Genomic DNA, 26,768 nt, shown 5'->3' with positions numbered 1-26,768 from the left:
CACACACGGACCCTAACTAAACGGGAAACCAACTTCTCGTTTACATACATTCCTCGATTTCAACCAATTCATATAAGTCCAATGTCATTATAATATGCTAGTTCCAAAACCATACTAAATAATATGCTTTCAGGGTCTTCAATAATTCGAAATAACTAAAAACAAATTCTTTAGAAATTTCAGCTCTCTGTTTCAATTTTCGTTACCAACGAAAATTCGTAGCCAACGTTCAAAATGGTTCGGAGTAGTTCCAGTGGTGATTTAATAGCGAACGCTTCGCTGTAAAAGATCGAGCATAGGTCGTGAATCTTGGAACTTGTTGCGCCAAAATCTCCTAAAAATTCCAGCAGGAAATCGCCAAGCCAGCGCGAAAAAGAAATTCGAAAATATTCGATAGGAATGCGATTACATACCTCGCTGACGTAAAGGTAGAGGCCGTTCGCCATGCCCATGCCGATTCCGCTGATGAATCTACCTGCGTACAGCATCGGCACGTTTTTTGATAACGCTATCAACAACCAACCAGCAGCATGCGGCAAGCTGGCCAGAGCGATAGCTGACCTTCTTCCAAACCATTCCGCGCACAGTCCAGCGATCAAAGATCCCAAGGGATTGGATACGACACCCAAGGACGCTATCCAAGAGGTTTGGGACGAATCGGCGAAGTTGCTTTGCAGCAGCTGCGGGATCAAAATGGCGCTGAATCCCTGTCCGAGACCCACGGAAATTTGACCGGAATGCGCGGCCAGTCCTGCGAATATCTGGAAACATAGATTAAATCCAAATGTACGCTGCGTCTTCGAAAGGGCTCGTTTGAGCGTTTCGATTGTTTTTCTTTACATTTTGGTAAAATACAGAGTGTCCTAAAAATGTTGCAACCATTGAAGTCTATCTTAACTGGAGTGTGAACTCCTGTAGGAAGAAGTAGAGGCAACGGAGGTCCGAGAGAAATGCAAAATGGGTGGTTCCGGTATTATCCTATAATACGCTGAGCCTATAATCGCTGAGCATTGTCGAGTGAGTTACTTTCAGATTTTTTTCCGCATAAAATTGGATAAATACAATATAAATTGAATTTTGACAAATAATAAAATTTAGTTCTATACCGAATTGTATATATTTGTAGGATCTAAATTATGGTATGTAAATTATGTATTCTATTTCATTATTGTGTAGATATTATTATTAATGTTTCTATCGTTTTATATATAAACAAAAAGGAAATAAAGTTCAAATCTGTACATAATTAATCTGTAAATAATTCCTAGAGTGCCGCGAAATTCAAACAAAGAGGAGTCTGTTCTCTCTCCACACATAAATTTGCTATAGGATAGTACCACCGGAACCACTAATCTTGCATCTCTCTCGGACCGGCTTGTCTCTCGCAGTTCACACTCCAGTTAGGATAGAGCTCAATGGTTGTCACACCTTGAAAGGGGGTGGATCGGGAGGTGATTTGGAACACCTTTTTCCTTAACGAAAGTGCAGATTTAGATGGTTATCATTTTGCATAAAATTACTTTCTCCAAAATGCAACTTAAGAGATTTTTTTATTTCAGAACTTGAAATAAGAATTCGATGAAATTTTAACCGAATGTCCATCTTCATAATAGGTAACCATACAAAAATCGGTGACCCGTTAAAAAATTGTAAGGGTCTCAAAAAAAATTCTCAAATGACTTGAGGTTTGTGATATTTGACTCAAATTTTGAGGGTGCTAAAGCAATCTGAGCATTTTTTACCATGAAATAACTTTCATTGGCCTTTAAAAGAGCTTTCCAGCGACATATTCATCGAGTAAATCGGTTAAGAGTTGAGGAAGCTATGGGGACGTTTAAAGTTGACAAGCTAATCTCGAATCACGATTTTGATCAATTTCTCGCCAGTATCATTATAGGGAATAAAATTAATATTATCCAATCATCACGAAATTCGGTATCTATAGGTTTTTTGGGCGATGAATCTGGATATGATGTTATTTTTGCTTTAAAAAATTTTCCTCAGGTATTTTGCTTACAAATGTTGTTAGTATCAAAAGCGGTTTTTTCGCGACTACTTGAGAAATAATTTTCCTAGAATTTTATATCTATTTTTACTGAATTTCTCGCATCGATTTCAGTGCGAATCAATAATAATTTTGCCAAAATTAAAATATTCGTTTTTTGGCTTTTTAAAATTTTGTTTGTGCCCCCTGAGGCCCTTTCATAAAAACCCCATGCCACGGCAAAACATTTTTAGGGTCCCGAATCGCCAAAAAAAATTTGGCTCCAGATCTGAGGTTACATGACCGTGACTTCCCCTTGTTAGACAATAATGCTTATTGTTAGACGATAATGATAGTACTCGGACGACTTAATATATTATTAAAAAATGCTTGCGTTTTAAATTTCAGATATACCAGCTCTAAGATAGAGCGGTCACTACGGAATACTCATGTAAAAGAACGACAACGCCGCAAATTTTGTTTTGTCTAATATCTAAAAAATTGTCAGTTGCAAATGTTTAAAAAAATGTATACATGTCGAATTGAGTAACCTCCTCCATTTCGAAGTTGGGATGAATTTAGTGTTTCAAGTCATTTTCATCGGCAAAATCTCTACAATCTATTTAAATTGAGGGACAAATACTACAAATTCAACTTTCTCCCCCAATTAGTTAGTTAAAATATTTAAATACAAATATTTTCAAACACAAAAACGACGGCACATGCGCTAAGAAACGTTTTTTCGAATCTTAAATCTTAAATGTCCAGAAAATTTCTCGTTTGTCCCCCAAAAATTCAGAAATATACACGTAAGATTGCTTTCCACCGTACGTACCAATAATGTTAACTAATTTCGCAACCGTTGCGAACAATATCTATGATCCGTCAAATCGTTTATTTTTCGAACTACCTCGTTTCGTATTTAAATACGAATGATAGTTACTTCTGCTTCCTGTCCACTTAATTTCGTCCTCGTCTGTCTATATGACGTGCGATAGCGAACTTGTCAAAAAATAATAATTCTTTTAATTATAAGCGTCAAACGAAAACAAAGCGTCAAACGAAAAAATGTTATTCTATTATTTCGATTTATTTTCACATGTAGTATCCCCCTCTGCTCGGTTGCACCACCCGTTCTGCCACACCCTGTATAATCACGATACTTGATGTCACTTAGAACAAATCTGCTTTTTAATTCAAATTATCATACTTGTTTGATGATTCACGGATAATTACAATTATTTTTTGTATCCAATTTATTGTGCTCGCACAGATAATTGAACGACGTTAGTTGATGCTAATATGACTTTCCTATTTTGCTTAGAGAAAACACAACCGAAGCTTTGTGCAAAAGCGAAAACAATCGGTGACATAAAGATTGTATTCAACGTTATCCATAACGTTGTATTCCATAACTCCTCTTACGTAATGGAATACCTACATACAAAAGAATACGTGTATCTTAAGAAAATAAACAAAGGAAACGATCTATTATATGGTATCTTCATTTATTTCAGCTTTTCAGCTAAGAAATGGACTTGGTTACAAACAGTCTACTTCCATTCTCTCCCTCTCTCACGTATTTCCCATTCTCATAAACTTACAACTATTCTTACCTACTTATACCTAACCTACTACTAAATATCTAATAAGTAAACCACTAAACCTATGTAATGTGTAATATTATTGTGTTTTTGGTCCTGTCTTTAGTCTCTATTTTCTCTCATTAATTTTCTTTTTTTCTCTATTCCTCTTATCCATTCTATCACACTTTCATGTGCTCTCTCTTCTATCATAGAAAACAATTTATTAATATTTTGTACATTCAACCTTTCTTCTGTAAAACTTCAACTAAACGTTTCGGTAAAGTCTTTTAATTATCTCTTCCTGCAATTTCCATCATTTTTCGACAATTTTTAATTTTATTTCTTGTACTGTTCCAAAATGTTGTCCGTGCAAATAATAATTTTACATCTTCGTAATTTTGTAGATAACTACATACTTAAAAAATTTAATTTTTTCATGTAGATCTAGCTGTACAATTGGTGTATAATTGTCTTTTAATTGTTTATCTATAGATTCTGTATCTAGAGACGCGGTAGCGTCTCGGCGCCAAGTACATGAAAAATTATCCGTCACCGCGTATATATGGCGTTGGAGCTACCACGTATCTTTTACAGGAGAGATAGTCCATTCCAACCTAACCTGACATTTCTTTCATGAATATCTCAACACGCCTGCACTATTTTCTAAATTTAAAGGCATTTTTCTTATGTAAACCGCATATAAGCTTTCGAATAAAACCAAAATCAATAAAATCGATCCATGTACAACTGAGATATCGTAATATCATGTCATGAATCTGTCAGAAACGGTATTTTTCGTATGATTTCCCAGTCGTCAACCCTTAGTCAATAGGAGCTTAGCTTTTTACACTATTGCATTATTAATTATATTTATATCAGCAAAATGTTTTCAATTTAGACTTTTTATGTAGGGTTTAATAACAAATTGCAGCCAGTGTTGTAAAGTGTTGATCGATCTTGATTACAAGGTAAGTTGTCAAAATCTGAATTGCGAGATACCTCTATTCGTACAGAAAACTGTTTTTAATATAGATCCATACCACCAAAGTGTTTTGAGTTTAGACTTTTTATGCAGACCTTATATAAATGAAGGGAACCACAGGCTTGGAGGTTATTCGTTAACAAATTGCAGCAACTGTTGTAAAATGTTTATCCATTTTCATTACAAGGTAAATTGTCAAAATCTGAATTGTCAGGTACCTTACAGAATAGATCCAACTACTAGTGTTAATTTAGACTTTTTATGTAGAGCTTATAGAAATGGAGTCATTTTCTCATTTTATCATTAAAATTAATATTTTTTGCAGCAAAAAAAAAAATTGCAGGTATATATAATTATTTATAAATTGAACGAATAAGTGTTTATAATTAATAAATTATATGAAATATATATGTATATTCGCTTTTGTTATGTACTCTCCCTTTATTTTACTCTATTCAATTAAAGAAACAAATAATAATTTAGACTTCTTATGTAGAGTTTACAGAAATATCAATTTTATTTTTATAAATTTAAAATAGATTCTATATAATAAATGATTCGTAAAAAGAAGTGAGATCCGATAAAAAAAACTTCAAAAAAGTAAAAAAATTACGCCAAGTACATGAAAAAGTGGAGGACTCAAGGAGTTATCACTGAAAAATAGGAGATCCCCATAAAAAACTACAAGAAAATAGAAAAAGATGTGAAATCGAAATAAGCTGCCAGATGATTTGCCTAGATTTCCGCGGACTGGAAGTCAAATTCTTGGCGTGGCCAGGCAAGGCATTCTTAGATCATCAATACCCATACTTTCTCTCTCACAGACTTTCAGATAATTCGTCAATTTAAAACTCTGACAATATTATGAGTACAGTTTCATTGTTTTGCGTTTTAAAATAATTCTTATTCATCGACACCTTGATCTTGCCTAGCCACGCCAAGCATTTGACTTACAGGCCGCGGAAATCTAAGCAAATCATCTGGCAGCTTATTTTGATTTCACATCTCTTTCTATTTTCTTGTAGTTTTTTATGAGGATCTTCTATTTTTCAATGATAACTCCTTGAGTCCTCCACTTTTTCATGTAGTTGGCATAATTTTTTTACTTGTTTGAAGTTTTTTATCGGTATTTTCTACTAATATAATGTTATTCGTAACGTAAAGAAAAATTTTGGGTGGACTATCTTTTTTCCCGCTCTGTACATGCGACTATTTCGTGAAACAATGATCCTTTCGCGTCAAGGAGAAGAAGAATTGTGGTAAACGTTTCGTGCACCGCTTATGCGAACGAAACCTGTAATTCGGCGCTGATAAAATGATTATTTCAGTACACGTTCACGGAACACAGCCTCGATTTCTTACCACGTACGACACGCGAGATGCGGAAATTGTAATTGGTTTATCACGAAATCGGTAGGCCTCGTGCTCGTAAAACGACCTATGCTAAGAGTGGACAAAATTGCTGCGAATGAAACCGTTAGAACCCTTTGATTCCTAGTTAGTTGGTTAGTTTTATATGTCAATACTACTAATGACTAACTTAGATTAACAAAGAGGCAGTATATTTATAACAGTGTGTTTTTTGTTGAAGGTTGTAAATAAAATATGGGCGTTTTACGATGACTAAATATATTTGATAACGTAAAGGAAATAAGACTTTTAGGCACATACAATAGAAAAAAGGGTTTATACGGAAAGTAAAAGGTTTTATACGATAGGTTTAATACGGAACTACACTGCTTCAAACAATTAGTGGGACACTTTTTCAAACCGTCGTAACTATGGGAGTTTTTAACCGATTGAAATGAAACTGCGTGAGGAGTATTTTTGAAATGTCTCCTAGGCGTGTGCAAAGTTGCATTGGCGAGGGTTGACGCGAAGGGGTTAATTCGCTTTGAAACAGGCCAGGGATGACGGAAGGGGTTGAAAAATTCAAAAAAACCTTTGGGGCGACTCTCCTTGATACCCTCTACAAAATGCACCCCTTGAAATCCCTCTAGGACAAACCCACCCCCCATAACCCCCCACCCCCTCTAATATCCACAATTTTTGGACGATGGTCTCGATTTTGGACTCAATGCATTCTCTGGACTCCCCTGATCCAAAAGATGCTATCACCCATACCGTGCACCCCATAGGCACCACTTGGGGGGTGGAACAGTTCGCGACTTTTGAACCCCCTTCGTAAGGGAGCACTTCCACACATCGGAGGGCGATGAAATTCACCATGTTTGTTCTCGATACGTTAAGGATGAATGTCGACAAAGGTTCCGCTTCGAAAACTGCCCCCGAACTGAAGGGAGGGGGGGGGGCAGAGGTAGGGATGGTCCACCCCCAAGTGTAAGGGTTGGAACGTTGTCACGTTGCGTGGATTACATGTCCAACCGTCCAGGGCATCGGGGTGACACAGTTTTGATGTCTTTTTCCCGCGTGAATGGCAATAAAATACGAAAATGTCGATTCTTTTTAAAAACTCGCTTCCAACTTCGGGCCCATCTGCAGGCTAAACGAGTAACCCCACGTCAACGCCGTTCGCGGATTCGTACGCGCGAGTGCTTTATTAACAGGTCCCCAAAAAATCATATTTTTTGAATCACGCTTTCGTTGTCAAATCGGAGCAGATTTGAAAGAGTAGTAAGTGTAAGATTTGAAGAGTAGTAAGTAATTTTATGCAAAATGATAACCATCTAAATCTCCAATTAACAATTTTTAGCCACGAAGATCTACCAGCTTTAACGTACAAAAAATAACTAGGCTAAAAACGAACTCTCGATAGCATTTAGTTAATTTGATACACTATTCAAAAATGCGTGTGGTTTGAATTTCGGATAATTCAGCACTAAGATAGAGTGGTCACCACGGAATACTTATGTAAAAGAACGACAACGCAAGAGCTATGTTAATTCAAGATATACAAGAATTACGATGCATGCACTAAGAAACGTTCTTTCGAATATGGTGAAACTTATTACCGAAGAAATTTCCGTTTGTTCTCAAAAAATTCACAATGCAAAAAAATGCACCTTTTTTGTACCATCCCAGGGTTCCTTCTTACAAGAGGCGTACATTCAAATCCATGCTTCGTAAGCAGACTATATTGAATCCAAATTTAAGAAAATATATAATATAATATATAATATTCTAAATAACAACGGTAACTACAGGTTACCCAAAGTCACCTGCAATAGAAAGTAAATTGTCTCAGAGTACTTTTCGAATACTTGGACGTTTATTTACTTACTGCCACTACAAGTGTTCAAAATAGCGACCATGAACACGGATATACAGGGTGTCCCAAAAATGTTGGAGGTCCTTGAAAAGGGTGGTTCAGGGGGTGATTTGAAACAACGTTTTCCTTAACGAAATTGTTGTCCGAGGCTTCGTTGAGGAGATATTAACGGAAAATACTGACCAATCAGAGCGCGCGTATACCGGTGGAGCGGCCGCGGTAGCGATGTCTACGCGCTAGGTAGCCGCTCTCGTACCCGAACAAGTGACTCGACGTGCATCGAAGGATATTGACGCGGCCGCTCAGCGCGTAGCCTTCGCTACTGGGGCCGCTCCAATGGTGTCCGCGCGCTCTGATGGGTCGAGTTTTTTTTATTAATATCTACTTAACGAAGCCCCATTCGACATTTTTGCAAAGGAAAAAGTTGTTTCAAATCACCTTCCGAACCACCCCTTTCAAGGACCTCCAACATTTTTGGGACACCCTGTATAATCTAAATCGTAATACCGATGACACTGCCTGGCAAATTTCATTTGTATCTATGTATTACAGAGCAAGCTCTTCTTGTATGTTCTTGCACGTCAAGTTTGGTAGTTGGTTTTTCGCGTAATATTACGAAGCTGTACTCTAGACGGTAGTCAAATTACCAATAATGTTTGTTGAGGATGCGGGTAAGCGTACAATGTGATTGAATGTTTCGTTATCTTTTGTGACCCATGTCACGTGATACATACACGTGATACGCAAGTATTCGAAAAGTCCTCCAAGACAATGTATTTCCTATTGCAGTTGACTTTGGGTGACCTCGAATGACCTTCATAATAGATCACTGTATTCGTTTTGAAACACTTTACCAAACTGTAAGTAAGAAACCATAGCATTCTATTTAAAAAAACGAAATTGATGATCATATCTCGTTGACCCCTCCACCTACAGAAAACTTGGTTATACCAGATTATGAGCCCCTTGATACCAAGTAAGTTTGATCTAATGCATTTTCTCCTATCTTATAAATTGAGAAAGTTAAAAAGATATCCTATAAAATTTATTTGAATACGGAATCAAATCATTCAGTCAATCAGTCATTTTTCCAATATTGTATCTTAATTTAATTGAATTGAAAAATTGTCTTAAGATACTGAAACCTTCAAAATTCAAGTATTTGTATACTTTTGATACGCAGTATACAAAGTCGTGTTGAATAATATGTAAAAGTAAATAGAATATAGAAAATGTTCACAAATGATTCTTTTTTAAATCAGTTATGTTTAACGTACAATGGAGAGCATAAGTGTACCGATAACCACAGATTTCTTATAATTAATTTTAAATTGCGATTAACATTTAGGTATACAAAAAATAAATGTAACAGGACCTTTTAGCACTATGCGAGGGGTAACACTACTCTAGAGGCTGAAAAGAAGGCCTAACTTTGACAATTAATTTTGAGAGTATTGCAAGAGGAATAGGATTTCTTTGTACAGGGTTTATTTAACACATATTGGAGTGTAAACAAAAATTGTTGTATTATAATTTTAGTACAAAACGTCGACAACAAAGCGAGTCTTCAAAATTCACTTTTTTTTTAAACGTCTTTACAGGAGGACAGTTTTCTCCAAGCGTTGCGCATAAAATCTTGAACAAACAACTAACAATTTTTATAATCTATATACTATTTACTATAGAAGTACGTAGGCTTTTTTTTTATATCAAATATTGTAGAAATAGCGCATTAACTCACTTTTTGGCAAAAAAATAAATAATAAATTGTTAACAAAAACGAAAGTTTATATTAAATAAAAAAAAAACCCTACGTACTTCTATAGCCAACAGTATATGTATTATGAAATTTGTTGGTTTTTTGTTCCAAATGTTATACACAACGAGAAAATCGTCCTCCCGCGAAAGCGTTTTAAAAAAAGTCAATTTTGGAGACTCGCTTTCTCGTCCTCATTTTGTACTAAAACAATTTTTGTTTATACTTCGATATGTGTTAAATAAATCCTGTAAAAATAAAACCTATGCTTCTTGCGATACCCTCAAAATTAATTATCAAAGTTAGGCCTTTTTCTCAGCCTCTAGAGTGGTGTTATCCCTTAATATAATATAAACAGTTTTGTAATGTTTTGTAATGTACTTTTGCAAGTTTAATTATACGAAATCTGCAGTTATTGGTACAGTTATGGTCTTCACTGTATGTATATATTGAAAACAAATTAATGTAGTTAAAAAGATATCTTGTAAAATTTATTGAATACAAAATTGAATCTACGACAAAACGAAAACTGGTATTAGGAGGCTGACGAATTACTGACCATGCCGCTGTTGCTTCTAGTGGCTATATTTATTCACATAAATAATAGTCATTTGTCCAATATTGTATCTTAATTTAATTGAATTGAAAGATTGTCTTAAGATTTTGAAACTTTCAAAATTCAAGTATACAAAATTCGTATACTTTTGATGCGCAGTGTATATTATTAGTTAAGTAACTAACATATTCGTTCGTAATTTCGAAAAGTTAGACTTAACAGGAGTTCTTAGGTATAGAAATAGACTTCGAATGGGGTTTATGTCATCGCATTTTCCTATCTTGGGAGATCTTCTAGGAAGTAAACTCATCCTTCGTTGCAAGATTAACTTCCTAAACGGGAATATAGTTCAAATTTACTATCGTTCGAATAATTATGGTCTGTACGCGAAGCTAGCAATTAGTGTCAGCTAAAAATGATCGAAAGACGGCCAACCAGTTCCACGACCTTCTCGCATGAATTCTACAAACGATAACGCGCTGACTTGCATCAATCCTTGCGGTACGTTCTTATTCTGTACGTGCTTCTGCTCGCACAATTCTCATTACAATATGTTGTACAATACACTATATCAAAATATATTAAGTTTCCAAGTAAAAAATACAAAATAATAAAATATGATTAGACTGCGGATCTTTATGCAAAGTAAAATCTTCGCGAACGTGCCTACAAAAATTGAATCTAAATAGGAATTTATTTTATTCTGCAAATATTATAACATGAACTTTACATTCAATCTTTTTTATATTTTTGCATATTGTTTGCATTTTGTAATTTCTTGCACGTTCAAATTTTCTATAAATGCATAAAGATCCGCAATCTAAATATGATAAAGAAATTTACCTTGTAAATCATTTTCTTCAAAGAACTCACACTGATATATATAAAGATTTATTTGTTGGTTCAAAACAAAATGATCGAGGGTCTAAAATTCAGGTTTCATAAAAAGTTTAATAGTGAGAGGAAATCGTGTCTGGATGAAATAATTTGCGACATGAAATTTTTAATTGCAATTTTTCATCGATTAAAAATAAGTTCGATCTGATGTTTCACTGTTTGATAGGAATAATGTAAATATTGGAGATCGTTGCTCTTTTATTCAACAAACACGCAATTTTTAAAGAGGATTTTAACAGAATATTATGTAAGGCAGAGATTTCTTATAATTAATTATAAATTGCCATTAACATGTAAGTAAACAAAAAATAAATGTAACAGGACCTTTTAGCACTATTTAATATAATATAAACAATTTTGTAAAAAAATTAAAAAGATATCCTGTAAATTGATTGAACACACAATTTTAAGAGGAGCAAGCTTAAGCCTCGATTTTGTTATTTACAATAGCGCAAACAGTTTCAAACTAACTTCGAATTTAGTTTCCCAAGTTATGTAACTTACCGCACTGTGATTTTCCTGCGTCGAATAGTATAAATTATCGTTAATTATGTTTACGTATCAACGTATAATGTTCGTAATTACTACTAAACGTCAAACAGTAATCTAAATTGCAGCTACAAGTTCAACAAAGTCGCAAACTACCAGAGACGGGTTATTTTCCTTATCGTTGAGAGAAGATTTGATCGCATTCGACAAAGAGGAAAGAACTAGTTCCTACGGAGGTCAATTTCGAAGGTTCACGCTCGCTCGGAGCGAACATCGATCTAAAAACTCGCGGTCGTTAGCGAAAGCGTCGACCAATCGAGAAGTAATCGAAAAAAGACTTAAAAAAATTTCAAAACTGCACTAAAAGGTATGAAATAATTCCTAGTTAATTGATTTGACTTACCAGTTCTAGATATAATTGCTTAAGAGTATGAAATAATTTCTATTTTCTTTGTATTAAATTATATTGATTGATATATTAAATTTCTATTTCCTTTATATTGAATTGTGTTAAATAACCATTTCGTAGTCGGCGTAAAATTAAAAATGTTTAATTCCTGTTTGAGTTAGTCTTTGGCGAGGGCGGAAATATTAAATGCTGTTAATGTATACATGCATACTGTATAGGTGGAAGTACTGTCTGAGAAAGTTTGATGTATTTGTTTTGGTAATGCGGGGGAAGGGGACAGTATTGCATACAGTTAATGTATATACTATCTACAGGAAAATACTGTCTGAATAGGTTTGAGGCATTCTTTTTTGCGGGGGTTGGAAATATTGATTACTGCTAATGTATATACTCTCTCTATGAAAATACTGTCTAAGTAGGTTTGGTATAGTATTTGGTGGAGGCGCCGATCAAATTTGAGAATGTAGCACATACATTCAGAAACTCGAAAAACGGCATCCATTTTGGATCTATATTTCTTTTTTTAAACTAAGCCACTAGTTATAATTTTGTCACTTCTTGACAAATATTGAAGAAAATTCAATAAAAAACGGAGTCAGGGGGTGCGGAGATTCGAAGCCAGATCCCTCAGGATTGTCAGTGAAGCCCTTGACTCACTGGACCATTCCGCACTCTTTTAATGATAGCAACAATTTAAGGGCATATAATTTGCCCCACCGACAAAAAGCTAAACCAAGTTTCGTAATTTTGAAGGTAAGTAATTTTTAATTCTGCACCGACTATGACATAATTTAATATAAAGGAAATAGAAATTTAATGTATTGTTGAATGTAATTTAATGTATAGGAAATAGAAATTATTTCATACTTTTAAGCAATTATATCTAGAATTGGTGAGTATTCATATAAATTAACTAGAAATTATTTTATATTTTTTAGTGCAGTTTTAATATTTTTTCAGAGTAGATTATTTTTCTTCCAACAATTATTTTATTTCACCCTTTTTAGTGGCAATCTATAATCAATAGGTTTCATCCAATAACAATAGTTATGAGCAATATACATATACGACCTTCGCAGTCAAAGAGTTAGTAACTAAACATGAAGAATGTCAAACACAAATATTTATGGTGCAAGATGTATTTATCTACTCATTTCTTAGTACCATTATACCATTAGTACCATAGTCGAAGAATTTTGGATATTATAATAAAAATTTGAAATTTTTAGGCTCGTTTTTATTCTTATTAGTAATAACTCTGCCAAGTTTCAAAACATTTCATAAATTTTTACCAGAATTATAAAAACACATAATCGATCAGAATGTGTCAATGCAAAAATTTAAAATTAAGAGCTCAAATTTTACAAAGAATTTTTTTTACATATTTGCAAGCTATTAGGTATTTAGGGCGTGCATAACATAGATTCCAAAATCATTGAAAAGTAATACAGACCAGTCTGATGTATTCATTATAATTTATTATAATTATATTGCGGATCTTTATGCAAAATAAAATTTTTTCAAAAGTTCAATCTCAAAAGGAACTTTTACTTTTACTTTGGAATTATTATTATATGAACTTTACCATCAACATTTTGTTTATATTATTGCATACTGTGTGCACTTTGTATTTTATTGCATACTAAAATTCCCTATAAATCATAAAAATCCGCAGTCTAATATAATATATTAAAAAATCCGTTTTTTATAAATAATATATATTCATTAGAATGTATTCATCATAATGTCCATCAGGTTGAGAAGTTAAAAGATTGGTAATTTAACCTAACAAAATGTCGAATAAATATTTTTGCTCAAATTATAGTTACAAAGGATTGTATGTAAAAGCACAACGTTAGTTTCATATGCATTATTGCGATGTGTACCGTTAAGAAATAAAAAGCGAATCATGGAGAATAATAAAATTTGTCTTACGCCTTTCTGTTCGCCGGAATGAAGAAATTTCCACCATAGTTTCGCTTGAGTGATCATTTTGTCCGTTGAACTCTATCCGGGATCTGTAAAACAGGGAAAGGCGTTGATCAAATATCACTCAAGAGCAGATCTTATCTAAATGGAATATTCTAGTTGGAGAACGTATCGATCGAATTTTTTCTCCATATGCATGATAAAGTTAAACTTGGCACACGGTACGATTCTGGTTGGTTCCGCAGAAGAATCGAACAAATCGTACCTCTATTATTGTTGCTTTGAATTTAATCTATTCGAATAGGAGAATTACAACATTGGTCGTGTAAGAAAAGCAGTCGACTGTGATTTCGAGGATCGTGGGTTAGGAATATTTCTTTCTGTCAGAAACACACAACTTTATTTAGCTAAACGTAATGTTAACTAAAGTTAAATCGCTAATAATTAATTACCAGTAGCGGATGCGACCCTAAACTTGTATTTAAAAAGAAAGAATTTAGGAATACTTAAGGGGTGGACTCCCGTGCCTTGTATGTGCTCGTACGCATTCACACAGTTCCACATCATTGTATACGTACACGGAACTGCAAGGGCTTACGTATTGTCCTATTTTTGTCTCGGAGAATGCAAATTTCAGACCTCTCAATAGTCGTTTCCGCTAGATAAATGTTCAAACTTGTGCGCAAGCTCCTATAGGTAATCTACTTTTGCTCTTTTCTGTCATAATTAATAATATTCAGCAGTGTTTCGCGATCAAAAGAAGCAATATGGTGGTGCGACAGTGCTGCCGCGTTGTTTGAACTAACGCTGCTGAAACATATGCTGCTGAATATTGTTAATTATGACACAAAAAAGCAAAAGTAGACTACCTATAAGAGCTTGCGCACAAGTTTGAACATTTATCTAGCGGAAACGACTATTGAGAGGTCTTAAATTTGCATAGTCGAGACAAAAATAGGACAATACGAAAGCCCTTGCAGTTCCGTGTACGTATACAGTGATGCGGAGCTGTGTGAGTGCGTACGAGTGCATACAAGGCACGGGAGTCCACTCCCTTAACCTCGTTTTTGAATGAAATTATGTTCCGTGAGAATATTATGAAATTCTATATTCGACGAGTGGTAGGCAATTTAGAGATCACGGTTTTGAACGGGTATTAAAATACACGGGTATCGTGTATCGTGTATTAAGGGATTAAGAACACGGGTATTTTTAATACAGGGGTACCCGGGTATCGAAATACACGCGTACGCATACATCGAATTATCTATTGTTACCCGTGACTTGAATATTTATTTTTACTAGTAAATAAAGTTTTACAAATATTTATTCTTCTTATGTTTATATTTTATTTATTTATTTATTTTACTGCATATCAATTTTTTCAAAATGAATAAAGATCATTATTTTAGAATAATAGCATCTTTATGTAAAAGTTTGTATATAAAAATAATTGGATATTGTACCCGTGTATTTCGATGCACGTGAAGTAGGGATCTCTAATCTCTAGCTGGCACATCACAATTTCTCTAAAATGTATCACAGTGAGAGATATAGAAGACCAAGCTGCGTGGTCAGACTTGAACAGTGGTTCAACTGTGATGGCTACTATCGAACGGCATTGAAGTCTCCGACAGTGGAGCTCGTTACGAATGTATTTGCGATAATGTTAAAGCGACTCGATATTTAATGAAAACAGAGGTTTATTTCTTCTAAAAACAACAACTTCTGATTCGGGGTATTTCATGGCCAACGAGACGTATCAGTCATCTGTACCGACAATGGCTCGACTGTCTCGTTGCACGCGATGCGATCCGGTGGTTCGAAAACAAGCTCGTTTCGTGGAAAATAGCATCTGTTCGCGCGGCTATTGGGAAAATTATCGCGAACTGGCACGACGAATCGGCATTATTCGTGGTTTTTCTGCAGAACACAGGTGATTCTTAATTGCTGCCGCGCACGGCAGTGGCCGTAGCAATTTGTTGTATCACGGATCTTGCGTTTCGACTCTTACGTGCACTCTGCTTTATTCTGCATTATACATTGTATTACTACACATTCGTGTCCTTGAGAAACGTAAAATGTTGGGTTACGCCACACGTCGTAACGCCAATTTTTCAATTACATTTTTCAGCTGAAACGTCATAGAATATTACGACAAAATATCGTGTGCTGTACTTGAAAGAAAATTTTTATATATGCGTTCTATGGAACAAAAACTCCGTATAATGATGTATTCGCGAATCTTATTCAATCAAATAGTTATTCGTTTGTTGTGAAACGTAAATTGATTGTACATTTGTTTATTTATTTGATTACTTATTTCATAAATGCATCGTAATTCTCATTGAACGAATAATAAATTAAAAGACGTATAGCTTTCCTTCGTTATTCCATGTATTCGGATCATACGATGTACTACAATTTATATTTAAGAATAATACTATCAAGAATTTATCCAAATACTGTTACAGCTTATAAAATACTCTTAACAACTCCAGTAACGGTTGCATCAGCAGAGAAATCTTATCCAAATTGAAAATTATTTCGCTTACAAGGGAACATATCAAACTGTTCGTCTCCGATTTTGATGAAACTTGATGGTACATTAAGCAGGTGAAAATAATGGATACGTATTTTTTTATAGCTGCTCAATCGCAAGTTTAGAGGTTGAAATCACCCCTTGAAGTTTCAGCAGAAAAATGCTATCTCGAAAACTACAATAGATATAAGAAATCTTCATAGGGAAAAGTTTCATGGTTTCATGAAGTAAAACAAAATGTGGTCACAGATTTTGTAAAATGTATTTTGTTTATAACAAAAAAATTTTTTGTTACATTATTTTAAGAAACACAAAAATTTATTTAACGACAAAAATGAACGAAGATTTCTTTCCGGATACATTGATATATAATACGGTACATTTGCCTCCTACAGTTTTGTAAATTTTCGTATAATATTGTACGCAGGTAGCGCGAATCCACCGAGCAGCGGCCGCACGTGAAATGCATATGTTCACGTATAGACATACGGGTGGCTATTAGTATGAGATACATATTTATTAAAAATTACACAATCAGTTAATATTAACAATAATAATGTTAATTATATTCCTATGCATAGCAGTATTATGGATATGCTTTTGTTTACAAACAAAAGCGTGTCAATGGTTTTCAAAACAAGGAAAGGGACATTTCGACATTGTTCGTTCTAATAATTCTATAATTTCAGAAGTCAATAACTCTTGAACGAAACGTTTGCTAGGTATATTTCTAGAGGAAATTTTTGTTTGTTTTGGGGTCCTAACTTCGTCCTTTAAGTTTGCCCATTTAATCTGGGAACACCCTGTATAATATACATTATACAACACATAACATGCATTACATAATATACATTATACAATATTTGTTATCGTAAAACTCTTACGTCCTCTATACTATTCTAACATTGTTATGACTTCTGCGACATTAGAACTGCAACAATTCAAAGACTACAACGCGTCTAATAAACATTTACTTATAATTTGAGTTTGACGAATTTGTTTCATTATTACAATTTTTTCATGTTTTTAACATATGTATATGCTTGTTTAATTTGACGCTTTGCGATCCATGAATAAAACGATTTCAAATACAAATTGAAACCTGGTAGAGATAGATTTTCTGTCCCTTTGACAATTTCAATTTTAGTTCTTGGAATAGTTAAACGCTATGCGCGTGACTTACGCAAATAGTCCTATAACAAAGTCAATATGTATCAATCTCATTTTAAGTCGATATTTTACCATTCACAGATTCTTGAAAATTAACTTGCGAAGATGCGCTTGTTACTATGTGTACAGAAGCTGGAAATAAACGTTAAATGGCTAGATATTAAATATTGAATGTTTCAATAATCTAATGAAGCATAGCGAAGAATTGAACATTTGAACATTGAAAATACAGATTGCAAAGGTACAATATTACCTGTTCATAAGAACTAAAAACAGAGATGGGCAAAATTTCTATCCGAATACAAATGTCGAATAACGAATAAAAGATAAATTGATGCTTATCTGTTTCTAGATATTGATTTAGTATGTCATCTAGGTATTACTTTAATAAAACACTTGTTCATTTCTAAATTACACGAAACTATCGAATAAAAAAACATGTTGTTAAGCTATTAGCCGTAGTCAGGAAAATGAAAATGGGCACTTTCTTGTGTGTTTTTTTTTTTAAGGTATTAAATAATAATTTTTATTAATGAAATGTAAATATATTACAAAATAAGTCTTAAAGAACTACAAAAAAATTTTTGTTTTAAAAGAAGGTTAATTCATTTCGTCATAAGAGGCGATGGCGTGGGTGGCCACTTGGTTTGCGGTGAGCAAGATTTCTCTAAACTGGTTTATTTGAAAATAAAAATAAAGGTAGATTTAGATAACACATTAGACTAACGGGTCTCTGATCGAAGGATTTTTTATAGTCTTCTATACGTTTTTTTTTATTTTCTATTTAATCACTTAATTTTATAGTCAAAATTGAACTTTAACTTCAAATGTATGCCATTTTATTATAAATTAATTTTTTCAAAAATCCTTCGATCATGGACCCTAGTTAGTCTAATATATTTCTTAAATCTACCTTTATTTTTGTTTTCAGGTATACAGGAAAAAATTCAAGAAAATCTTGCTCATCGCAAAACAAATGGCCAACCACGCCATCGCCTGTTGTGACCAAATGATTACCCTTCTTTTAAAACAAACATCTTTTTATACTTCTTCAAGACATACTTTGTAGTATATTTAAATTTCATTCATAAAAATGATTATTTAATACCTTAAAAAAAAGAAAAGAAAGTGAAACACAAGTTTGTTTTCATTTTATTGACTGCGACTAATCTCTTAACACATACGACAGTTCGACATGTAAAGTGTGTTGTATACACACTTATTATATATATAAATCAGCATTTATAGTAAATTTTCATGCGCAAGAAGCTATAGAATGCACATAGTATGCAATACTATAAAAAATGATTGACAGTAATTATTGAAAGGACATATTATAATATTTTCAGAGTAATATAAATTCCTATTTAGATCCAATTTTCGTACGTTCGTCGCTAAACATTTTATTTTGCATACAGATCTGGAGTGTAATTATAAGTCACTATCATTAACTAGGAGAAACATTTTTAAGAGTTTCGGGATAGAAAGAATAGATGCGTCACCGGTGAATCGAGCGGCGGATTAATCGTAGATCGAGATAATGTCGAAATGTAATGGGTCGTGTAAATTCGTTGATGAGAAAATTGCATCTCACGTGAGAATCCGACGGAGAGCGTCGATCTCTGACGCGTAGTCACGCGCGTTTCGTGAGTCACGAGACAGCGACGCGGTTCCTTGTACCTAACGCGTAAGAGACAAACGAATGATTATTTAAACGGAGTCATTATTCAATTTCTCTCACGCACTGGCTGTCGAAAAACACTTATTAGAGTTGCAATGGATGCACAATACGGAACGTACGAATTAGTAACGAGGGGTCCACGCGGTGCGTTGCGCGCTACCTTTAAGGGAGTACTTCTGCTTCCTGTCCACTTAATTATTTATACATATAATGCGATAGGGAATGTGTCGAGAAATATGATTCTATTAATTATATTATTGCTTGCTGCTCGATTCATGATTCTTCTTGATAAAATGTGTTGTTTGTTTGAAACCAAACAGAAGGAACACGAAATGTTGTCGTTGGATGTGTACAGTCTGTGTCTCATAAGAGCGTGTCGGCTATGTTTCTGTGAATGCTTATATACAGGGTGTCCCAAAAATGTTGTAATACCTTGAAAGGGGCGGTTCGGAAGGTGATTTGAAACAACTTTTTCCTTAGCTAAAATGTTGTCCGAGGCTTCGTTGAGGAGATATTAATGGAAAACACTGACCAATCAGAGCGCGAGTATGCCGATGGAGCGCTCGCGGTAGCGTATGAGCGCGGCCGCCTAGCGCGTAGTCTTCGCTATCACGGCCGTTCCAACGGTATACGCGCGCTCTGATTGGTTGGGGTTTTTCCCCACCACCCCTTTCAAGGTGTTACAACATTTTTGGGACACCCTGTATATCTATTTTCTAATGGCCAAAGTAGTGAAAACCAATGTATTAAAGAAGTACGTTAATTTTGCATCTATATATTTATAAATTAGCTGTCGAAATTTTGAGAAAAAATTAACTTTGATTTTAAAATAATATTGCGTATCAGAAAGTTTTCACGAAACACGGTCGAAAAATTGCCAAAGAGCAATTTGAAAAGAAAATGTAAAAATCAACACATTGATCGCTGCGTCACCTATACATAGGTGACAGGACTTTTCACTAGGAATTCATTATTTATTTATTATTTATTTCAATACTCCAGATGAGGTGGTAAATAAATCTGAATAAAATTTGTGAATTCTGATAAGTCGAAATTTTGTTTGAAAACAAACAAATTAATGAAAACGTACAAATTTTCACAAAAATTAACCCTTTGCACTCGAGGGGTGACTCTCAGTCACCATTGGGTTTCACGCAGCAAATCTATCAGCAATAATGTTTTTTTAGGTTTAATTTCTTTGGAACTCAAAGTGTCAATAAAATGATTGTCGGTGAGGTAAAGGTAACCTGATTCTCAAATCTCGATAACTTAGCATTCGTGGCAATAGAATGGCTAAGCAGGCATCTCGAGTCGCTGGTAGATATTAGAAAAAGGCCTCGAGTGCAAAAATTAATACGACAGCCAATGTGATAACAAAGCACATACGAATAAAGTTCATGTGAATAAAGTAAATTTATGAATAAGTATTTTATCCAGTGAAAAGGAGCGTGCAGAAACAATCCTACAAAAAACGAACAAATTAATGTCGAATAAATGGTAGCACAAAAAAAGTGTTGCTAATAAAACTAAGTCACTGTCGAAACAATTAAGTAACGCAATTGTCGTCCGCTTGCGAAACACTTGAAAGGTGTTTCGTTTCGAGAAATGAAAACTGTCGTTTTTCTAAACGCTCCGACGATGACGATGACGTTAATGCAACCGTGAACGCAGTAAGTATCACTTCCTGAGGCTTTAAAATCGCAATTTCAGGTGACAGGTAGCGTGTCGACAACGTCTAGGTAATAACGTTGCGATCCAACGGTCGATGAATCGAACGATAACAATTAAATGCCAGCGGAACGACGCCGATACGACTCACCACAAATTGTAACACGCGTGACGATGCAGAGTCGTCGAGCTACCGTCTATTCTAATTCGAGAGAGACGCAGCTCGACTCAATGGTTTTGTTTTCGTTGAGCCGTGTTTACAAAACTACTGCTATTTTTAGACCATTCGTGAAATTGGCTCTAGACGCGGAAGTCAAAATTTAAAATGTATTTCAAAATAATGTCTCGTGAAATATATATTATATATCCATCTCCTTGTTTTACTGAATGTGATATTTATATTTATAGTGAATTTATTGGATTACTGAATTGATTAAGAGAATATATACTTAGTCTGTAAATCTTTGCGGAAGGACGTCTTTTCGCCGCAAGAGTCAACAAAAAGTGAAAGCTTTTTCCAAAGCTCGTTCGGCTTGGGTCTACCACATGTTTTTCACACTGCCCTCTTGAACACAAATACTGCCAGACGCCCAACTACGAAGGCAGCAGAAATGAAACTTTCCCTTATGAGAGACGCAGTGTCCCTCAACTCTAGATTTATTTTCGTTACGTTTATTTGATAATAAAACAACAGAATTAGCATTATTGTACGAATGGTCACAGATTTTGTATAATTCATTTTATATTAACAATAAGGTACGTAATGAATAAACATAACCGGAACATTTTGCACTATTTAAGGGGGCATGTCAGTCTAGATGGCGAAAATGGTAATTATACACAGTGTCCCAGAAATGTTGTAACACCTTGAAAGCCTTGAGGGGTGGTTCTGGAGGTGATTTGAAACAACTTTTTCCTTAGCGAAAATGTTGTCCGAGGCTTTGTTAAGGAGATATTAACAGAAAACCGCGACCAATCGGAGCGCGTAGCCTTCGCTACCGCGGCCCGCCCACCGGTATACGTGCACTCTGATTGGTCAGTGTTTTCCGTTAATATCTCCTCAATGAAGCCTCGGACAACATTTTTGCTAAGGAAAAAGTTGTTTCAAATCACCTCCAGAACCACCCCTTTCAAGGTGTTACAATATTTTTGGGACACCCTGTAGAGAACAGGTACAGGGTGTAACAAAATTAATGGTCACCACTTTCAGGAGTTATTGTACACATCTGGATCGGTGGACATTTGCAAAAGAAACCGTCCGCAAAATTCATTATGACCTCGAAATTTAAGGTCAAAGTTTTTTTTTAATTTTAAAAAATTCTACTTGAGGAATAAGTAAAAAGCTTCAAAGGAGCCACATACCGGAGAGGAATCGTTTTCGCGTACAAAATTGTCAAAGTTTACGCAAATTCTCGATAGCACGGAGCAACTCACCGGGGCGCCGCAGCGGCGACGAAGGTCCCCCACTCTAGCTCCTATTCGTATACGCCCGCGCAATGATGAAGCGTGACCGCACCACACAAACGTAATACGAAGGCGCGAAAGAAAATGAAATCATGTTGATAAAAGAAACTTGAAATGCATTTCTCTCAAATCTTCATTTTTTTTTTTATATATATGGCTAACGCGATATCTTAAGATCTAATCATACATCAAACATATCGCTATTGCGCGAATCAGCATATTAAAAATCTATTGACTTTTTCTAATTATTTTAGCACGCTGAAGATGAAAACATACCGGATAAATTGAAATTCAAGCTTCAAAATGTCACCATTTTTCGCACTGATGACATTTTGGTTTTATTCTGGTTCGTGCCGTGGCAACACTCGTACTAATGAAGATGCCTTTTCATATTTTTGTTTCAGATTATCAGAACAGGCGAAATCGTGTCAGCCGGTAAAACAATTTCTTTTTAAGGGATACGGAAAAGCAAAATGTAATTCATATAGTATCGACTATTTCTGTATGAAACAAATGTTTTATGTACGTCAAATATGAATAAATATGTGTGCGAAACAAAATTATTCAAGAATGTTTTTCGATTCTTTTGGAAAAATTTCTTAAAAAGCCCTACAAAATGGACTTAAAAATGAAAATAAATGTTAAGAGATGTTACGCGCAAGTATCAGAACTCTTTTCTACGTGATGTTCTTTATCTAATAATAACCGTGTACTAGTATCAGATATCCTCGTGATATTTCGTCTACGTGATAGTATTTATCTAATATTTGTAATCTAATACTTCTATTTCAAACGTAGAGTAATCATACGATTCAATGACATGATTGATGCCTTCATAATCTTATTAATTGATCGATTTCTCCAATTTGATCAAATATGATCAATTACGAGGTTCTTATGTACGAGACATATTAATTATACAGGGTGGGGTATTTGAAACAGGTCACCTGAATAACTCGCTTGTTTTTGAAGATAGGAGAAAATGCATTAGACCAAACTTACTTGGTATCGGGGTGCTCATAATTTGTTATTACCAATTTTTCTGTAGGTAGAAGCGTCAACGAGATATGAAGATCAATTCTGTTTTTTTTTTTTAAATAGAATGATATGGTTTCTTACTTACAGTTTGGTAAAGTGTTTCAAGACGAATACAATGACCCATTGTTTGTTGAGTTTATAATCTGGTATTACCAATTTTTCTGTAGGTAAAGACGTCAACGAGATATGAAGATCAATTCTATTTTTTTTTTAATGGAATGATATGGTTTCTTACTTACAGTTTGGTACAGTGTTTCAAGACGAATACTGAGCTACTGACTATTCGCTCTCCTTATTTTACTATTACGCTGTCTAATTTTATGTTTTGCACTTATGCTTTTCCATTTCTTATATTTTTTATAAGTAGTTGGCTACGCTACGCACTGCTCTACTGTCCGCCCTGTACAATGACCTGTTATGAAGGTCATTTGAGGTAGTTCGCATAGTTTCGCATTTTAAGCTAGGGGGGGGGGGGGGCCACCGTTGTACTCCCCAGTGTTCTTTCGGGCAAATGGCACTTTGGCCATGTCCTCATTTAAGGTAACCCAAAGTCAACTGCAATAGAAAGTACATTGTTTCGGAGTACTTTTTGAATACTTGGACGTTTATTTGCTTACTCCCACTACAAGTGTTCAAAACGGCGATCATGAACATACAGGGTGTTCAAAGAAAAGCATTCAATATTGATATGGTGTATAGGGCACACCGCACTGAGTAAAAAAGCTTTAGTAAACATAGGTCCAAAGGTGAACCGTTTCTGAGATATAAACATTTTTGTTTGCTAGTATCACGATTGACTTACTACTGGATTTTCGATATCTATAGAAGATTTTCCATGTGTCCACCGCTCATTTCTGTACACGAAATTGAAAAAATGAAATATACGAAATTGTCGGCACTTGAATGGGAACATTCAGAACGCAATTTATAAACACTGACATAAACATCGCATGCGATGGAAGCAAGTAAGTCAATCATGATACTAGCAAACAAAAATGTTTATATCTCAAAAACGATTGACCTTTGGACCTATGTTTACTAATGCTTTTTTACTCGATACAGTGTGCCCTATACACCATATAAATATTAAATGCTTTTTTTGGAACACCATGTAGATGCATAGTTTAAATCGTTGCAATACTGATGACACTGCCTGACAAATTTCATTTGTATCTATCGCAGAGCAAGCTCTTCTTTAGACGTTCTTGCATGTCCAGTTTGGTAGTTGGTTTTTCGCGTAATATTACGAAGCTGTACTCTAGACGATAGTCAAATTACCAATAATGTTTGATGATACAGATAAGTGTACAATATGATTGAATATTTGTTTATCTTTTGTGATCCATGTCACGTGATACACAAGTATTCGAAAAGTACTCTGAGACAATTTACTTTATATTGCAGTTGACTTTTGGTGACCTCGAATGACCTTCATAATAGGTCATTGTATTCGTCCTGAAACACTTTACCAGACTGTAAGTAAGAAACCATACCATTCCATTTAAAAAAACAGAATTGATCTTCATATCTCCTTGACGCCTCCACCTTTTGGTAATACCAGATTATGAAAAGCCCGGTACCAAGTAAGTTTGGTCTAGTGCATTTTCTCCTATCTTCAAAAACAAGCGAGTTATTTAGGTGATCTGTTCAAAATGCCCCACCCTGTATACAATTGTTTCCTGCATTATTCAATTTAATATTACGTGAAAAATTTTTGCATTCAATTGAAAAAGTCCCTTTAAGACCAGTCATTTGGTTGATTATGGTTGAAATAAGTATAAATGAAGTTTCGGTAGATTTGGTGTTGATGGTGTTGGAGGGCCATATAATTGTGTAGAGTATTACAAAATTTTTAGGAGGGACTATTAAGGGTTTAAGAGGACTTGCAATTTTAACATTGCATAACTTACAAGTCATTTATTCAATTATGATGAAAAAGAGTGTAAATGAAACGTCGGTGAGTTTAATGTTAATTTCAATAAAAGTGAATTATGTATATTCTTAAAATATGAATAAATATGTGTTTAATTACATATATGACGAAAAATCAACTGGAAAAGTATAAGACGATATCGTTTTTGGATGAATCGTGACATGATATTACGATATCGTTGTTTGTATGTGGACCGATTTTATTGATTTTGGTTTTATTCGAAAGATTATATGCGGTTTACATCAGAAAAATGCCTTTAAATTTAGAAAATATTGCAGGCTTGATTAGATATTAATGAAAGAAGTTTCATGTAGGTTGGAATCGCAGTTTTACAAGTAAAAGATATGCAGTAGCACCACGTTATATACGGGATGGCTTTATAATTTTTCATGTACTTGGAGTCGAGACGTTACCTCGTCTTTAGATAAAAGGGTTCCTCGTGAATTTAAAAAAAAAATTGAAAAGAAAATTGAAAAATCAAGGATCTAGACTAAAATACATTTATTAACACACTGATCGCCGTGTCACCTATACATAGGTGACAAGACTTTTCACTAGAGATTTATTATTTATTTGAATTCTGCAGATGAAGTGGTTTAAAAAAATAAATTTGAATAAAATTCGTGAAAAATTCTGATACGATTCTAACAGCAAATATTGTGACAAATTTTAGATTGCGTAGTTTCCAATTATTTTCAAACAAAATTTCAACAAAATTTTCACAAAAATTGACGTGACAGCCAATATGTTAAAAAAATACACCTGACAGTGTAGTCATTTAAACTGTATCGTATATATATATTTTCCAATTAATCATCCAAAAAGTTTGCATATAATCGAGAATATTCCATAGCATTAGAAAAATTCATTTATTAAAAGAATGAAATCTCTAAATTTAGAGTTGAAAATTAAATTTATAACTAAAACTTATAACTAGACTGCGAATCTTTATGCATTTATAGGAAATTTGAATGTGCAAGAAACTACAAAATGCAAACAATATGCAAAAATATAAAAAAGATTGAAAGTAAAGTTCATGTTACAATACTTGCAGAATGAAATAAATTCCTACTTAGGTTCAATTTTTGTAGGCACGTTCGCGAAGATTTTATTTGGCATAGAGATCCGCAGTCTACTTATAACTAAATTTTTAACTAAATCTATAACTGAAAATTTCCTACCCGTCCGCTGCAGAGCTGTATGAAGTTGTCACCTAAGACTCGCCAAGTCAACGTGCCCCGTCGAGCGCACTTTGTTCAAATTACGACAACCCTCGCGTAAGCGCGGGCTCCCATTGCGAGGTATCGAAGTATTCGAGTGAGAATACGCCGATTAGAATCGTCACGGTTACTTCATATCACGATAATCGTAAATCACTTTTATAGTAGCCGCAGTAGATCAAGTTTCTCTCTCTCTCTCTCTCTCTCTCTCTCTCTCTCTCTCTCTCTCTCTCTC

General features: G+C 34.4%; 1 protein-coding gene across 2 annotated transcripts in view; it reads right to left on the bottom strand.

The window, feature by feature from the left end:
• The window catches only part of LOC128886403 (facilitated trehalose transporter Tret1-like), a 35,651-nt gene extending 8,883 nt beyond the window's left edge, over positions 1–26,768 (bottom strand). The window contains exons 1-3 of one of the 2 annotated variants that reach the window (XM_054141274.1): positions 26,495–26,768; positions 13,824–13,906; positions 414–761 (exon numbers count right to left, since the gene is read on the bottom strand). In XM_054141274.1, the coding sequence (XP_053997249.1) occupies positions 414–761; positions 13,824–13,880 (405 nt within the window). In that variant the 5' untranslated portion in view covers positions 13,881–13,906; positions 26,495–26,768. Of the gene's footprint in view, positions 1–413; positions 762–10,936; positions 11,308–13,823; positions 13,907–26,494 lie in introns of those variants that run through there. The other variant, XM_054141275.1, reaches the window with a different exon arrangement.

The sequence above is a fragment of the Hylaeus anthracinus genome, unplaced genomic scaffold, assembly GCF_026225885.1.
Source record: "Hylaeus anthracinus isolate JK02 unplaced genomic scaffold, UHH_iyHylAnth1.0_haploid 11982, whole genome shotgun sequence".
Classification (NCBI taxonomy): domain Eukaryota; kingdom Metazoa; phylum Arthropoda; class Insecta; order Hymenoptera; family Colletidae; genus Hylaeus; species Hylaeus anthracinus.
The sequence above is the reverse complement of the archived record's forward strand: the minus strand, read 5'-3'. Positions and strand labels throughout refer to the sequence as shown.